We start from the raw sequence: 18,235 nt of genomic DNA, 5'->3' as shown, positions 1-18,235 counted from the left end.
AGGACATTAATAATATTTGCTTAAGTTTGGATCTGGTTCTGTTTGCTTGAGTTTGGTTCTGGTTCTGTTTGCTTGAGTCTGGTTTTGGTTCTGTTTGCTTGAGTTTGGTTCTGGTTCTGTTTGTTACCCTAATCATAACCATAACCCTAACTCTAACCCTAACCCTAACCCTAACCCTAATCACAACCCTAACCCTGACTCTAACCCTAACCCTGACCCTAACCCTAACCCTAACCCTAATCATAACCTTAACCCTAACCCTAATCACAACCCTAACCCTAACCCTAACCCTAACCCTGACCCTAACCCTAACCCTAATCATAACCTTAACCCTAATCATAACCCTAACCCTAATCACAACCCTAACCCTAATCACAACCCTAACCCTAACTCTAACCCTAACCCTGACCCTAACCCTAATTATAACCTTAACCCTAATCATAACCCTAACCCTAATCCTAACCCTAATCATAACCCTAACCCTAATCACAACCCTAACCCTAATCCAAACCCTAATCATATCCCTAACCCTTATCACAACCCCTAACCCTAATCATAACCCTATCCCTTATCACAACTCTATCCCTAACCCTAATCACAACCCTAACCCTTATCACAACCCTATCCCTAACCTTAATCACAACCCTAACCCTAACCCTAACCCTAATCATAACCCCTGGTTCTGTTCTGTGGATATATTTGCAGTTGTTTGTTAAATTGTACAGTACAAAAGTTTGATTAAAATACTAAACAAAAGTAATGGTTTTGTCACAGAATAAATGCACAAAATTGGGCAATTATAAGGCTTCTCATAAAAACACCGTACGTAAAAAGGGTTTGCAACACACAAACCATTAGTTTTTGCAAAGTTAAGGTAAAATATACGGCTACAAAAGATCCTAAATTAAGAGCTGTTCGGGAGTCGAAGAGTCGGCTCTTCTTTGGGAGCCGAGTCAAAAGAAACGACTCTCTGAAAAGAGCTGCGCTTCCTACTACGTCATCCGAACGTCCAATCACATAGCCCTACACGTTTCTCTGAGCCAATCAGAGACGCTGCTTTCATCAGGAGCAACATCCGGTTAGGTTGTCGCTCTCTTGTGTTGTCATTTCCAAAAACATGTACATCATGTCCAGAGTGGAGAACTTCTTGTGTTATTCTGAGAGTTGATTCCCTTCACGATGAGTAACCCTTGTAGAGAAGTCATCACTCTCCAGTTGGGACATTATTCCAACTTTGTCGGGACTCACTGGTGGAATCTACAGGTGAGGAACAACCACTACTAAGCTAGCTGCTAGCGTTAGCTGTGCATGTGCATGTGTTGTCAAACTTCAGAGACTGTGTTTCTGCAGTGGGAGCTAATGCTAGCAGCACAATGAATCTGCATTAAATGGGCATTTTGATGGACAGGGGACTTCATGTGCTAATAAACTGGAACACTGAAGTTACAGCACGTTGAGTCAAACACAGAGCTTTATTGTGCTGGAGCTGCTAATATCACAGTGTCAGGTTAGAAGTGTGGTTTTAATCAGAAGTTTAAACATGTGACATTTTCTTTTAAAAGAAGATGCATATTATTCCCTTCAGATGATTAATGTTAATATATTAATGTACATTGTAAACTAGCCTCTGATGGTGCTGATTGAGTTTGATCACCACAGACAGCATATTTAACTCTCCTGCATCCAGAAGATGAATTGATTTGATCCTTTTTTTGTATTTGATGTCTTTATTTCGATCATGTAAAAGTAAAAGTAAAAAAAAAAACATACAAAAAAAGAAGAAATAGTTAGAAAAGAAACAAAATCAATCAGTTCCATCAGCAAGCACTGAAACATTTAACTTTACATGTGCCAATTCATTTTACTTTATTTTATTTTATTGTATTGTATTTTATTTTGTTTTATTCTATTTTATCTTATTTTATTATATTCTATTTGACCTTAGTCATTGCTATTATTATTGTTATTATATGTTTTAACTATGTTAGTACATTGTTGTATTCCCCTGTCCCGTGTTGTAAGCTGCTGTAACAATAGAAAAATAAAGTATATCTTATCTTATCTTAAAAGGAGTAGGAAGAAGTTTAAACTTATCTAACCTGACCCCTTTATTCACTATTTTCTGACGTTATACTAGTGCACTCCCACACGTCAAATCTTCATATATTATCTTCATATTTACACCTACAATCAAAAGTAAACCCCTCATGATTATCAACACTTGTCATCCTGCTTGTACCTCATGAAAATCATTCCTTTATACTTCTTCTTGAAATCAATGCAAGTTAGCCATTGCATCTTTTTGTGATGCACAAATAAGTAACTCATCCACATGATCTCATTTATTTATTTATTTATTTATTGCACATATATTAGAACAAAATAAAACATTGCTATTCAATAACACAAGCCAAAATATAAAAGGTAAATTCAATAATACAACTAACCACTAACATGTTACAGGAGGAGCCAAAAAAACCCTAACAGGCTTATCGAGTGACCCTCCAAAGAAAACAATCATATACAAAATACAAAACAAAAAACAGATTAATAAGAGGGAGTCATTTTTAATACAATGATGAAAAGAAAAGAAGGGAAAGTAAAAAAAAAACCAGAATATTTATCTATAAGTTCGGAAAGTAGGGAGAGTATGTGTTTGTAAATATGAATTAAAAACTTGTATCATGTTGTATTACTTAACTCACCTAATAGAGCGTGTTTGTTTCCTGAATTTGTTGAAATTTGTGTTACTTGTTATATGACCAGGTAAACATCTCAGAACATATTACAATTTGATTTAACGTTTTTTTTTTGCGATCAAATTTTTATTGTTTTCAAAGATATGCAGCACAATGAAACATCAGCTGTATGAGATAGGACAAGGCATATCATAGAGCAAAACAAAGAAAGAATAAATAAAAGAAGGTCTGGTGACACCCACCCCACCTCAAAATAGATCTCCGTATGATATCAATAGGGAATATGTATTCCAAGTGATAAAGGAAGTAAATGGTGATAACAACATTAATATCAAGATACGTATTAAGCCACTGAGATCTTGACAGAGAATGTGGTGATTTCCACCATAGAGCTTTTTTGCTGCTGTTAGGCCAGGGAGTAATGTACATTATTTGATTTAACATTTGACTGAAAAGGAAGTTTACATGCTACATCACATTACAAGCAAATCTCTCTCATACTTAGAGCTTTAGTTAAATGTGCTTTTTGTCACATGCCTCTGATTTTCAGTTTATTATCTTCAAGTCTTCACTGACTTTGTAATTATTTTGCATACATTTTTATTTATATCCTTTTTTCCCTTTTCGATCATTGAACCTATTCTCTTTTTTGCAATGTAAGTTTTATCTTGCATACCATATTTATTCTACATTATTTTAAATTTCACGACATAATATGTTTCCCATGTGGTGAGTTCTAATGGCCTTGTGCCTGTCTGTCTTCCCTTTCCTCCTTATTACACTCTGTAGGCTGTCGCAATTTCTTCTGCAGTTGACTTGATATCATTGATTGTATTTTCGTACTCTGTGATTCATGATTTACATATTTGTGTGTCTTGCAGGATGCGTCTTTATCATATGATCCAGAAGCACCACCAGGTGAAGTCCAGAGCGATGTCGTGTTTCGAGAAGGACAGACTCATGGCGGACATGTCACGCACACACCTCGCCTCATTGCCATGGATCTCAAAGGTGACTCATCCTCTTAGAAGTTTGTTTTCATAAACACTTGGATGACTTATTCATGATTTTGTTTTTGTCCTTCAAATACCTTGAATAAGTCGAGCAATAAACAGAAACCTGGATGTGTCTGATGCTCATTTAGCTGACTCACCTGCTCTCTGTCTGTCACAGGGAGTCTCAGGACTCTACGGCAGGAGGGATGCCTGTATGATCCCGGCAAAGACACGTCCGCTGTCACTTGGTAAATAAGAGAAATATCGACACTGTAACTCACAGTGTGTTTTCACAGATTAAAGTGCCTGACTGAAAATACAACACACATGAAACTGGACACAAGTTAAGTGCTTTGGGTGATCTGTGATCTCCTTGGTATTAAAATGTTGCTCAATCTTGCAGGGAGGGAAGCATCACGATGCACCAAGAAAGTCCTCTAGCCAAGAACCCCTTTCTTGAAGATCTGGACAAGTTGGACGTAAGTAATGGAAGTGAAAGGTAGAAATTCCTTCAGCACAAACTGCAGGACTTTGTGTTCGACCACATGACATTTTACTCTTCTATGTATTTGAATAATTATGTTGATCCAGGATTAATTTCTTTTGAGTCACAAATATTGTCATTTTAATCATATCCTGTATTACAAGCAGCCAAAGAAAGGTTCTCTGCATCAAGTCAAGCTTTTAATATATATTTTTTTTAAACAATAATAGGTTTCAAAACAGGGTTAACTCTTGCTGGTTTCATCACCATAAAGAAACTCAGGCTCAACCAATCTTTATTTATATAGCTCTAAATCACAACAAATGTTATCTCAAGACGCTTTCCAAACAGAGCAGGTCTAGACCGTATTCTATGTTCTATTATTAACAAAGACCCAACATCAAGACAAGATAAGATCCAGTCCCATCTTACAGACAGGACTCAGTCTGATCTCATCTTAATCCACCATGAGTAGAGCACTTTGCAGCATTTAGCAAGTTACAGCAGCAAGGACAAACTTCCTTTAACAGGCAGAAACCTCCAGAAGGACCAGACTCATTATAGACACACATCTGCTGAGACTGAGTTTGGGTTGGATAGAGGGATAGAGGAAGATGAAGAGAGAGAGATGATAGTGCTGTGACAGATAGTAGTAGTTGTAGCAGCTGGAGTCTTGCACGTCTATAGCAGCAACTCAGAGGAATCTACAAGACAAGGGAGCTCAGGGACTCCAGAAAGGTCTATGGTTAGTAACTTTAATGGGACAGGAAGAGTTAAAGTGAGTGATAGGCAGAGACAGGGGAGAGATACAGTAGGTTACAAGTGTGTCAGCTCCCCTGGCTTATTTATTTATCCAGCAGCAGAGTATGTTTCTGGAATATGACATGGCAAAAAATATCACAGGTAACGTACAGAAAGAGCGAACACCTTTTCTTAAAGCTACAATCTTGTTGTCATGTGTAACGCTCTGAAACAGTGTGTCGTTTTAATGTCACCCATCAGGATGTGGCTACAAAACAAGTTCCTTCTTTCTAAGTGTAATCCTGCAGTTTGGTTATGATGTTATAGTTTGATGGAAACATTGTAAGACAGTTAAGTGCCTCATCCTGACGCCTGTTCTTGTCCACAGAGAGGGGAGATCCTGGCTGAAGCAGACTTTTACTCCAGTCCTCAGCCTCACTGCTCAGGTGAGACATCTCTTCTTCTTCTTCTTCTTCTTCTTCTTCTTCTTCTTCTTCTTCTTCTTCTTCTTCTTCTTCTTCTTCTTCTTCTTCTTCTTCTTCTCTTCTTCTTCTTCTTCTTCTTCTTCTTCTTCTTCTTCTTCTTCTTCTTCTTCTTCTTCTTCTTCTTCTTCTTCTTCTTCTTCTTCTTCTTCTTCTCCTCCTTCTCCTTCTCCTTCTCCTTCTCCCTCTCCCTCTCCCTCTCCTTCTCCTCATGACAAAAACAGATCCACTTACAGACTCTCCCTCCTGCAGGTGCCCTGAGTGTGGACACCGTGAACAGCCAGCTGGCTCGAATGCAGAAGGCCTACAGGCTGGAGGGCAGCGTGAAGGTCTGGTCCGACTTCCTCAGGATCCACCTGCACCCTCGCACCATCTCCGTCATCCACCAGTACAACCACGACGGGTAAAAGGCAGCGGAACTTTGATCCTCCAATAACACTCCTTACATAACTTCTACAGATCAAGTGATTACCTTTAAACAAACACAAAGAAGCCATTAAGTTACATTCCTATGGATTTCTAAGCTGGAAAGAGGAGCAAGTTTAAGAGAAGAGGAAATCATGCAGCACACAGCTTAAAGCACAACTTAAGAAAGTTTACACCAACAGTGTCATACCTGCTTTTCTCCAGCAGGTGTCAGGCTTTACAAAGACCTGGGTTTGAATGACAGACTGCTCTGTTTGCATCACATAAGATAATGACATTCATGTTTCAAAGCTGTTTTATTACCCACCGGTGTGTTGAGTATACGTGTGTCCATGTTCAGGGAGGCTCATCGTCTGGAGGCGTTCGGTCAGGGTGAGGCTCTCCTGCAGGGCTCAGTGCTGGAGGATCTGGAGGATAGGCTGCACTTCTTTGTAGAAGAGTGTGATTACCTTCAGGTAAGTCTTTTTTTTTATCCAAATCTACTTGTGCACATTTTTAATGATATTTACGGTTTCAAAGTTCACTCAAGTTTGGGATTACTGTTTGTTCTGAGGAAATGATTTCTCGGGCGTTAAGGCTGCCATATAAAAAGATATGGTGCAGAAACAGACATTCAATTTCAAGCATAAACAAGCTCAGACTGGGGAGGGATTCATGAGGTGTTTCATTCCTGACTTCTCGTACTTTCATTCAGCTGCTCTCCGAATTTCTGTTTTGTTCTCTGCCGTTCTTTCATCATCCCCTTCCTGTTCTCCTCCCAGGGTTTCCAGGTTTTGTGCGACCTGGCTGACGGCTTTTCAGGCCTGGGGTCAAAGGTCACAGAGATGCTGCAGGACTCTTATGGAGGGAGAGGCATCCTGACCTGGGGGTTAGCACCTGTCAGTCACCCGAACTCAGTGAGTCACCCGCTACTTATCTCTGTCTTTGTTGGAGGTGATGTTTAAGCAGATGTTTTTGTTCCTGAGCGAGTTCTTTTCTTTCTGTTCCACCAGACTCCCATGAAGGACCTGTACCACATGTTGAACTGCACGTTAGGGACGGTTCACCTGGCCAATCACAGCTCTTTCTTTTGCCCGCTGACTCTGCGTGGGGGATTTGGAAGAAGGCCCTCGCCTCCTGCAGCGTTTCCTTACCTAAATTATGATGTGAGCTTTTATTATTGTTGTTTTCATGACTGTTTGAAGATTACTGTAGCTGTTCAGCTGTGCAGAACAAAGCAAAAGTCATAAACCTTAAGTGCAAACAAAAATAATTATTATTATTTTAATTTAGTGCAAAACTTCTCCATTTTGATATAAAATGCATCCCTGCTGCTGCTGTTGATCTGATCTGTTTCTCTCCTCTCCTGTGTTCCAGCCCTCCCTGTGGTTCCACTCCAGCGCCGTCCTGGCTCTGGCCCTTGATGCCCTCACTTTGCCTTACAGGCTGAGGAACAACAGCGTCCCCATGTGGCAGGTGGCAGACACACTGGCGGTATCTGGTAGAAAGGTAACCACTGTCTGTTTTTTATTTCTCATCACGTCTTCCTCAGGACGGCTGTGAGAGCTGTCGTTTGAATTCCAGGTGGTTGCTGCTTATGGTGCAGTCCCCTTTCCCATGATGCACGGCAGCTCTCTCCCCGACGCACTGGGTGCCTGCATGGATTCGCTGCCGTGGAAACCTCTGTCGGCTTGTCCTGAACTCGGGGACGGTCGATGCTACGGACAGTGGACGACGCTGAAGGGCTTCGAGGGTCAGAGACTGATCAGGTCAGAACTTCAGGAAACTTTTAACGTGAATCATTCTTTCATGTGTGTAGATCAAAGTGACAAAACACTTTTGATACATCATGTTAAGACTGTTATAAAGTCTTTGTAAAGCTTCATATATTTATTTATCGAATGATTTACAGTCCTTCAGAGAATTTAAACTAAAAGGACTAAAGTTGAGTGTAGTATAGTCTGTCTGTGTCATGTTTCCCTGGTATTTTGGGTTCCTTGGAACTTAATACTCTGTTAAAGGGACACTTGGGATCAGTTTATGCTGAAACAAGGATACAGAGTTCATGGAACCATGCAAGTTAAAGGTGTTATACAGCGATCAGAATACATGTATAGACTTTGGGCAAAAAATGAACCCGGACTCCAGAAGGCTTTAAAGTTCCAGTGTGTAGAAATTGGAATAATCAGCAATTATGTGGATTAAAACGCTCCTCTGCTCACCTCTCCTGTCAGTGAAGCTTAAGTGGCCTTTAAAGATGAGAAGCTCTTGTGATGCATGTGAAGTATGATCCTACATATTAGTACAAATTATTTTAAGCCCAACCACTCCCTACGACTTCTCCTTCTTCTTCATCTCTCAACCAGTGTTCTCTGGCCACTCTCAATGCAAAAACACGTCTGTTACTAGTTTGTCCGTTCTGTGCTACAATGCAAGATGTTAGCCTCCGTGGAAGGGGACCCGCTCCTTTTGTGGATATAAAGATATTTATTTAAAGCTAACAAAAACAAAACTACATTTATATTTAGGTGTTTATACACTCATTTCAACTTTCTTTCTTTCACAATTATTTTTATTGATTTTGTAATTATAGTGCATGTCAGCATTGACCGTGTAAAAAAGGAGTTTTCATGACTTTTCATGACCATAACCACAAGCCCCTTCATCCCAAACCTCACATTACTTACATAAGAAAAAACAACAACGATCCTTAGCTAAATTATCCAAAAGAAATCAGTTATAAACAAATAATTAAATTAAGATACAATGGACAATTGAAAAAGACACAAACAGACAGACCAAATTAGGTCAAATAAATACAAATTTAAATAAACATCAAGGCGTTAAAGATAGATAGAAGGAAGAGGAGGAGGAAGGGGAAAGCTAATTTAAACTTACTATAAATCTTATATTCCATTTCTCCCTAGTCTGTTCTGTTAAATGCTCCTAATTACTACGAACTGTTCCTTTAACAAAGTGATGGCTTGTTTTTTGCTCGACAATTCTTTGAGAAAAAAATCCATCAAAATGTGAACGTCTCACAAAGTCAAAGAGTTGCACAAAAATGGCTTAAATGCAACAAAAAAAAGGATGGCATTAAATATATTAAAGGGATATTTCAGTGTTTTTTTTTCCCTCTTCATGCAGAAGAGCACGCCTGTGTTGTGTCCACGAATAGTGTAAAAACCAAGAGCAGTTTCTCATTAAAGGGGCTGAGCTGAGCTGCATCCCTCATGGCTAGTACAATAACTAGTGAAATAGGACTCATACAACCCCGCTTCAAAAAAACAGACATGTCCCTTTAAGTTGCAGACTTTTCTAAATAGTTAAAGAAAAAGGTCTATAAAAGTCCTCCTAATCATCACATAAAATGTGTTGCTATAATAATCCTCTCTCCCTCAGCTCTCTGGCTCCAGGGATCAAACCACCCACTCCTCTGCACAGCCTCCACAGCGAGGAGGACGTCCTGGCCTCCTACATCAGATCCTTCTATCCTACATCTCCTCTGTGAGTCTCTACACACATGTAGAGAAATCTTTCTACTTTTCAAACACACGTTAACTTCTCTCTCTGTGTTTCCTCTCAGAGCCCTTCAGCTGGTGTCTTCTCCCAGTAAGCTGACACCACCTTTCCCTCAGATATTCAGCCGCTCGTTCGGTGCTCAAGGGTTTCTGCAAAGCCAGTCTCCACCACCCGGTTGTGAGTATTTCTCTGTTCAACACTTCCCTATTTGTCATGTCTCTTTTTCTTCCCTTCTTTTGTAACGATTTGTCCCTCTCCCTGTAGCTCCGGCCCCTTTAGTCGGCTCTGTGCCCGTCTTGACGTCCCTCCAGTCCGGTCCTGCCCTCGGCCCCTGGCTGTCAGAGCTGCAGCGAGGCGTCAGGGCTTTCGACATCCGCCGCGTGGCCCCCAGCTTCCTCTCCCAGGGGCCTGAAATGGCTGATTACGAGGACGCCCTGGAGCAGCTTCACTTGCTGGCCCGGTGTTACCGCGATGACAGCAGCGGGATGATGCACTCGTCCTCAGAGGAGGATGACGATGATGACTAAAAATTGGCTTCTGGATGAAACCCTGACTGCTGCACTCGGGGAGGGAGAGAGAGAGGAGCTGTGCTTCTAGTGTGTGAGGGACAAGGACTGAATTACTCGCTAACAGAAGACACGAAAAGGCAACTAATGTTACTGAGCCTGCAAGACACCGATGAGGGAAGAATGACAAGAAGGAGCTCTTAAAGAGATACACGTATTGTAGCATCGCAAGACTGTAAGGACTGTGGTTGCATTATGTCAAATGACTGTATATCTGTAAGGTTTTTATACTGAGTGCACTCTATAAAATGACTGTATTTACATGAAGAGATGGTGTCACACCTTTGTTTTTGCTGCTTTGGCCATCATGTGAATGAAGGAGTAGATAACAGATGTTTACAGTGCTTAATCCCAATCTCAACACTCACTGATTCACACTTTAATGCATGTTCACTGTGTGTGTGTGCGTGTGCTGCTGACCCAATAGAGAAATCAAATGTGATTATGCAAACGCCAAATGATGCACCTTCCATGAGTGCAAACGTCTAGTAGATGTTTGAATATCAAAGTAGTATTCAGTATAAAATCTACATGTAAGCAAAGTATGGATGTGACAAGTATTTTTGTGACCAACTAATGTGATTGGCAACTCTTGTAGGTGCTTATATAACATTTGGAGCGCTATAAATAAATTAAAAGGATGCCAAGGTTTGACATTAATACTTTTTTCATTTGATAGTTTGCCAAAATGTGTTAACATTAGAAAGCAAGCGCAAGTAAACACTACAGGCTGGCTTTTTTCTCATTAGTTTCCAGTTAGCTTGTGGTGTCCTACTCCTCATTTTTATCCCATCTGAAGCACTTTCACCAATGACATATTGGGGTCACTATGAAAGAAAAAAGAACTAGAATCAGAAAAGTTAAGAGTTTTTAAAGTCGCAAATCTGTGAGAAATCAAACTCGAAATTTTCAAGTTTTCAACGTCATAAATTTTCAAGAAAGAACTCAGAATTTCTGATATTATAAAGTCGTGGTTTTTCTAGAAAATGCTTAAAAAAATTAGAGTTTTTAAAGACATCTTTTTTTAAAGTTCTATTTTTGGGGCTTTTTGCCTTTATTTTTATAGGACAGCTGAAGAGAGACAGGACATGTGTGGATTAGAGAGGGGGGGGGGGAAGACATGCAGGAAATTGGGACTAGACTAATAACAGCACTTTATCTTATCCTATTACCTGGGTATAAAACGACCAGCACTCAGAAAAACTTGAGCTTTAGAGACCTTGAGGAGATTCAAACACCATGTTTTTGCTCTAGTTTTACCAGAGTATCAATAACTTGCACAGGTGTGTTATGGGCTTATCTCAAAAGATGTATTAATGTGCAGTTTTATCATAAAACAATGCAACACATGCCAGGGTTGCAAACATTCTTACATCATAGAGTTTCTGTTCTGATGCTATGCTAAATGCACAATCAGTATCTGCAAAGGGAAGTGTAGAAATGTCATTGAATGAAAAAACACAAATCCACAAACGAAATTATAACAGGCATTTTTTTAATCTGAAATAAAATGATACAAGGATTCCACAAGAGGCGAGGAGATGCTAGAACAAATTCCCACCCAGCACTTTGACAAAAACAATATGCTTCTACGTTTGATTAAAAAAAGGCTAAGACACTTACCATCAGTGGAACTTAAAAAACTCAGATTGCACCCTGTAAATTTACAAACACCTCCATACAAGACAGCTCTAATGAAAATATGTCGAGTAAAAGTCAAACCAAATGGAGTTGCGTGTGCATAAAAGACATCTATCAGAGTGCCTGGTATTCTACAGCTAGTTATCAAAAACAGGAGGCGGGGGTTGTGTAGGGGGGTCTGGGGAATGTAAGTGGAGGACAGGGGGAGAAGGGGGGGGATCAGGGGTCAAGACGAACGGTCCAAAATCTGAACTAAGAGCGGGAACGGGAGCGAGAACGAGACTGGGAGCGGGATTTGGAGCGGGACTCAGAACGAGAGGCGGAGCGGGAGTGGGAGCGGGCTTTGACGGGAGAGGGGGAACGGGACTTGGATTTGGACTTGGATTTAGATCTGGCTCTCGATTTGGAATCGACGGGGGAGCGAGAACGGGAGCGGGAGGCCCTGTCAGGCTCGCCACCCTCGTCGTCGCTCTTTGGCGGCTCGCGGCTCTTTGAGCCGGACTTCCTGGAGCGATCCTTGATTCCGGATCTGGAGCGAGACCTGGAGCGAGAACGAGAGCGGGACCGGGACCTGGAGTCGTCCTTCTTGCCCTTCTTTCCGTCTTTCTTGTTCTTCTTGCCCTTGGGGCTTCGGCTTCTGCTGCTGTCCTTGTTCTTCGGAGCTCCGTTGCTGCGCTCCTCGTCCTCCTTCTTGCCCTTGGCTTTGTTCTTCTTGCTGCGAGATCGGCTGCGGGAGCGAGAAGCCGCTCTGAGGACAAAATCAGATTATTTAAGTTTGTTAAAATACTTTACTTAGAAATAAAACTCATCACATTTGGCAGAGTGTCCAATATAAAATATTAAAGACAGCTCCTCTGAATGTTCTTTTACACCACTTTAAAATTGAAACCCACCGCCTGCCAAATGTTTTTAAAGTGGTGTAAAAGAACATGACTGTGAAGCAGTTGACATGACCATGAAACAGTGAAACTCTGGACTAGAGACCTTTGGACGGCCTGAAATTCTACCTTTAAAAGGTCTTTACTTGGTCTGCATTTGGCAGCCGGTCAGTTTCAATTTTTAGCTCTAAATGGAAAACCGAAGCTGTGAATATCAGGCTACTGCCTGCGTCCACTCGCTATAGGCTACATGCCCACCAGTTCAAACACCTGCGCACTTTCTTGGAATCTTGGAACATCTATTCCTGGAAACTATGCTCTCGTCTTACTGTTAACGGGCTACCAAATGTCAAAATCTCAATGTGGTTTTTATAGACAGCTGCAGAGCTATACATCATAGTTACTGTATGTGATCATGTACAACACAGAGGCTGGGAGATGGATCCCTGTACATGTGGAACGTTTGCTTTCTACTCTCTTCAACAAACCAGTTCTTTCACAACACATCCATCTGTAACTTAGCTCCTCTGAGAGTGGGGATTCCTCACCTTGAGTGGGAGCGGCTGCGACTGCTGCTTTCACTGCGGCTGCGGCTCTTGCGAGACCTGCGGCTCCTGGAGCGAGACCTGAACAAAGAATAAGTACCGGTCAAAAACTGTTGCACTGATCACAAACCATCTGTAGAGCTTAATGTAACTCAGCTGTTTTATGTGCTAGGCCAGCTTTCTTTAAACGTTTATGTTGTTTCTGTATAATCACAGTGGCGTGTCTCACCTGGAGCGGCTGCGACTGCGAGAATAGGAGCGTTTGCGTTTGGCTCCGGGGCGATCCTCGACGAGGCGGATCCTCCTTCCGTTCACCTCTGTCCCATCGAGTTTCTCGAGAGCCCTCTTCATGTCCGAGTGGAGCCTGAACTCTATCACCCCTTCGTTCCTCCGACCTTTGTGGGTGTCAGCATAGGTCACCTCACCTGCCTGCCTCATGTAGTCCTGCAGGAAAGTGAAAAGCACATGGTATAAATACTTTTTGAAGATCGATTTTAATATTTCTTCTAGCCGTTCAGAAAATGTAAGGACACCTCTGATGCATCACTTTTTAAAGCACTACTTTATGGCTTTTAACCACAGCGCCTTCACCAAACATGTGCCAAGTTACGTAAGAGTAAAGCATACAACGTACCTTCAAGTCTTGCCAGCTGCAGCGGCTGGAAAGATTCTCAACAATGAGTCGATAATCAGTCCTTATAGGTGGACCATATCTGTCTCTTCCCCAGCGTCCATATCCACCTTTTAATGCAACAAGGAAGGGAAAGGAAAAATGAGGGCCCACAAAGAGACAGAGGTGATGCATGTATGCTAAACTTCAAGCTACAAAATGTCAATATTCACTTGGAAAAGGAATCAAGGAAGGGGAAAAACAAAGGTGAAAAAAAAAAAAATGACTTACACAAAGAAAAGTAAAATGTATTAAATCCTTGAGAAAAAAAAATCTGTATTTGAATTGAAATTATCTTAAAGACCTAAAACTATACACAGCTGCAGATTTAAATGTTGGTTAAGTTTAATCGGCCTTATTAAAAAAGAAAAAACAAAAGTCAAATTGAAAAACAATAACTGATGGAGGCAGTACTTACGGTGAACTAAAGCAAGTGTCTAACTATCCTATCTAAAAACATTGCACTGTTACAAAACATGTTTTTTTCAGGCACCTATAAGAGCTGAACCCACATCTCTTCCTAACCCCATGGCATCCTCACCACCCGGCCTGGGCCTAATGGGAAAAGCGGTCTTCATTCACAATGGCTCCCTTTTTTGGTCTGCCCAGGGGCCCAGAATGGTCAAACCACACTCTTGGAAAGGGGGGACACCATGGCCAGCAATAGGGGCAGGCAGTCAGCAAAGGACTCTTTCAATTAAAACATTGAGGTTCTTTGTTAAATCTTTACCTTTAAATTGACAATCATTTTTAAGAAATAAAAAACGGAATAAGACATCAATAGATTACAAGTTATTTAACAATGAAAGAGTTAATTAACAGTATTCAAATTAAACAGTTTTATCTTTTTCATCAGTAAGCCATTTCCCCATCACAGATTGACATTACACTGCATTTCCAATCCATTACATGGAAATCCAAGATATTTACCAAGTCATTGGTGGCTCTGGTGCACACAAAATGTATCACAAGATGTAATCATGCGGACAGTCTCCTCATACGCCTTTTTGTGCAGCAGGTAGAAACACATTTGCAAGACAAAGAACAAGAGTGCCCTGTGTGAAACTGAGATGAGGCTCTATGTTAAACAGGTAATTGAGAACCCGAAGAGGTCGTTGAGACCAGAACAACAGCAAAACCTGATGACATTGAGATGGTGAGTGTGGGTGGGCGAGTGAGACTTTCAGACAGAGATAAAAACAACCTGGTTTCCTTTGAGGGTGTGTAAATTAAGTGCTCAGTGGAGTCGTCAAAGAGATACAATATGCAAACGGTTAGATGTTACTGACCAGAGTTAAATGCATTCAGACAATACTTTCACACAGCTGTTTTGTGCAATGTCTCTCAGTTGCTATCCACTTCCATTTTACAGAAACGTGACTGACACTGATCTACAAAAGATTAATGATATCGTACTTTAATATTTGATAGACTGGATTAGTCAAATGTTGTTTCTGCTATATCAAGATATTACATTAAAAAGTCGATATCTTTAACAATAATGCATCACTCAGCTCACAGCACCATCAACAGCAACAAGTGTCCCTGGAAGGTAACAGGCGCAGTCAGAGTTTCGCCCTGAGTCCCCCTTAGAGGACTGCCAGGATATAAATTGAATGCACATCAGCCACCAAGGACATGCTAAAAATTTTGACCCGCTGAAATTTAGAATGATGGTCCCCTGTAATGAATAAAAATCCCTCATCAATGTCATTATTAATGAAAAACAAAAATCAATGGAGCACTTACTACTTCTTCCACCACCTCCTCCTCCTCCCCCTCCTCCTCCCCCTCCTCCTCCACCACCACCACCGTAACCTCCATCACGACGGGGTCCCTTGGTGTGCTCCACGATGACCCTTTCCCCACACAGCTCTTTGCCGTTCAGGTCATATACAGCGTCGTCTGCATCACGGGGGTCATCGAATTCCACAAAGCCGTACCTGGAAAAGAGAAGAGGATATGTTTTAATGCTGCATTACAGGACAGAACTCTGAGGGGGTATTACCTCAAACAGTTTTGTTTTTTTTAAGTGAATATTAAGGTTAATAAATGCTACGAGACAATATTCTGACTTTTACATTACTTTAAACTGATACATTTGGTGTTTGATTTCAACCAAAAGCAGGAAGTACTTTAAATGTGTCAACCTCGAGCCTCACTTGACAAATTAAAAGTTAAGGGCGTATTAATGGCGTTAGTCTTCCATTTGAAACTTTTCATAAACAATCAGACTTTATTTATAAAGCGCTTTTCATACAATGATATTGTAACAAAAAGGGCTGTACATAAAAACAACCAAAAATAGAAATCAATTAAATAAAAAAAACCCAGCCCTGACCCCACAATCTTAAGATTAAGAACACAATATATTCACACAATAGTAATAAAAACAATACAAATAAAATAAATAAAAAAGAAGTTGCTGAATGAACTAAGGAAACTCTCTTGTGATCTCAATGAGGAATCACTGGGAGATAAAATATGTTAAAACTCAACACAGGAAATTAAAACCACCAAAATAAAATACATTTCTAACATAATAAAACACTAAAATATTAAAGCATTGAAAGAAAACAAAATTCTACACTTAGAATAAATAAATAAAGAATAAAAGTGACAAAAATTTGAACTAGTTAATAAATAAATAAAACTGTTATAAGAAAAAAAAAACTCAGTTAAAAGCGAGACTAAGGGTCGGCCTTGAGTTTGCTTTTAAAAATGTTTATGCTCTGTGCAGCCCTCAGATCATCTCCTTTTGTACGCAATATACTTAAAAAAATATATATATATATATATATAAATATACACATATATATACATATATATATAATACATTATGTGGTTTCATATTTATCCAGCGGGCTCATAAATACATCTAAAATAGATTGAATTAAGTACATAAAAGTAGAATAAAAGTGACTCAAATTTGAACCAGATAATAAATAAATAAATAAATAAATAAAACTGTTAAGAATAAAACTAGACTATAAAAAGGTAGGTCTTGGGTTTGCTTTTGAAAATGTTACTCTGTGCAGCCCTCGGATCATCATCTTTTGTACACAATGTACTTAAATATATATATATAAATATAAAAAATAAACGTTGTTTTCATCTTAATCCAGTAAGTTACATGAGGGCAGAGTAGCTTTTTTACCTTTTTTCCATCTGCATTTAGTGATTTTGCAAAGAACACACCCAGACTAACTTAGTGTGTGCAACACTACTTGGCAATAAACCTGATTGTGACTCTCCCGTGAACACGTTTCAGTCCTGCATATGTTTATAGGGACTTCGTATATGTAAGAGCAAACCATAATAGAGGTGATGGATATGAAATGTGTTGGATAATAAATGTAAGCACTGATTTTCAATATCTACTTACCTGTAACTGGACTAATTTATTGAGGAAGCAGTTTATCGTGAAACACCGCCTGTGACATTGCCACGTCTATATTAAGCTAATGCTAGCCCGCCATTAAACACACGGTTATTCCACTTTACTGAATCTCTCAAAAACAGACTTTTAACACCAAAGTGTTTCTATAAGCATTAAGAAACACGGAATAAATGCGTTTTGCATGGTTTAAAATCAAGTTCTGCTCAAACTTCGTTGACACATTTTCGGTCACGGTAGCTCGCTAGCATTAGCACGAGCAGGCCGCGCCCGGTCCACGATGCGGCCTGTTCAGCCGTTAGCTTCAACAACAAGGTTTATAACGGTCATTTCTTACCCGTTCTTCAGGTCGACTTCGAGTATCTTTCCGTAGCCTTTGAAGAACCTCTCCACGTCCTTCTCTCTGGCTCTGTAGCTCAACCTTCCTATATAAACCCTCGACATTGTGATAGCTCGAGCGTGCTACCAACACAAGAGAGATAGGCACACAGACGGGAGTGCGAGGCTGCGGAGATACATACACGCGCTCCTTTCATACAATAGGTTGTGGCTGAAGGGGGCGTGTCTTCCGAGGTGGTGGGCTCTGAGGCCTGAGTTTAGCCTCGCAGGTTTCTCCTTTGTTATACTGAGTGCTGCAATACTACATTAAAAGTTATTTAATCGATATTACTCTTTTGTGACGCAGAAAATATATTAATATCTAAAAAGTATACCATGAAATATAAACTAAGTTACTACGAGCACAGACAAGTTTCAAATGTAGCTACAGACCTCCACATACTTTCTCAGGTTAGATGTTGATGTTTTGCAGGCTGGGATGAAGTTTGTGTGGTAAACAGATCAGAGATTTACAACAATACGACCTATTCTTTATTTCAAGAACCTACATTATGGGCTTAAATATGGCCATGGTGCTCATGTAGAGAATCATGATCCCCTTGGAATATTTGATTCTCAAATGTCAGGAGTTTTATCATGTTAACAACCGATCCATTAGAATTAGATTAGAATTAGTATGTAGTTTATTCATCCCAGAAGGAGGAAATTCAAGTGTCTGGCAGATACAATTATAAAAATCACATAAAACAAGTAATTCAGTTGTCTGTCAGCTCATCTCCCATTGGCTAGAGAGTTATGAAGCCTAATGGCTGCAGGGATGAATGATTTTCTGTATCTCTCAGTCCTGCAGCGCAGAGAGATGAGTTGTCCA

General features: G+C 40.2%; 2 protein-coding genes across 2 annotated transcripts; one reads left to right on the top strand and one right to left on the bottom strand.

Moving 5' to 3' along the window:
- Positions 1–1,067: 1,067 nt before the first annotated feature.
- Positions 1,068–10,163, top strand: msto1 (misato mitochondrial distribution and morphology regulator 1). Its single transcript, XM_034704578.1, has 14 exons — positions 1,068–1,263; positions 3,581–3,710; positions 3,873–3,942; positions 4,098–4,173; positions 5,308–5,365; positions 5,654–5,804; positions 6,168–6,282; positions 6,589–6,723; positions 6,820–6,972; positions 7,184–7,315; positions 7,391–7,575; positions 9,209–9,313; positions 9,393–9,505; positions 9,593–10,163. Exons 1-14 carry the CDS (start codon positions 1,180–1,182, stop codon positions 9,853–9,855), a joined length of 1,770 nt encoding a protein of 589 aa, XP_034560469.1. The 5' UTR covers positions 1,068–1,179; the 3' UTR covers positions 9,856–10,163.
- Positions 10,164–11,372: 1,209 nt separating this feature from the next.
- srsf4 (serine and arginine rich splicing factor 4) lies at positions 11,373–17,571 on the bottom strand. The gene is made up of 6 exons (XM_034704592.1): positions 17,363–17,571; positions 15,378–15,571; positions 13,593–13,699; positions 13,188–13,402; positions 12,962–13,039; positions 11,373–12,283 (listed from the first exon to the last, which is right to left on the bottom strand). The coding sequence occupies exons 1-6, from the start codon at positions 17,467–17,469 to the stop codon at positions 11,788–11,790; spliced, it is 1,197 nt and encodes a 398-aa protein (XP_034560483.1). The 5' UTR covers positions 17,470–17,571; the 3' UTR covers positions 11,373–11,787.
- Positions 17,572–18,235: the final 664 nt, after the last annotated feature.

Source organism: Notolabrus celidotus, chromosome 16 (genome assembly GCF_009762535.1).
Source record: "Notolabrus celidotus isolate fNotCel1 chromosome 16, fNotCel1.pri, whole genome shotgun sequence".
Taxonomy (NCBI): domain Eukaryota; kingdom Metazoa; phylum Chordata; class Actinopteri; order Labriformes; family Labridae; genus Notolabrus; species Notolabrus celidotus.
The sequence above is the reverse complement of the archived record's forward strand: the minus strand, read 5'-3'. Positions and strand labels throughout refer to the sequence as shown.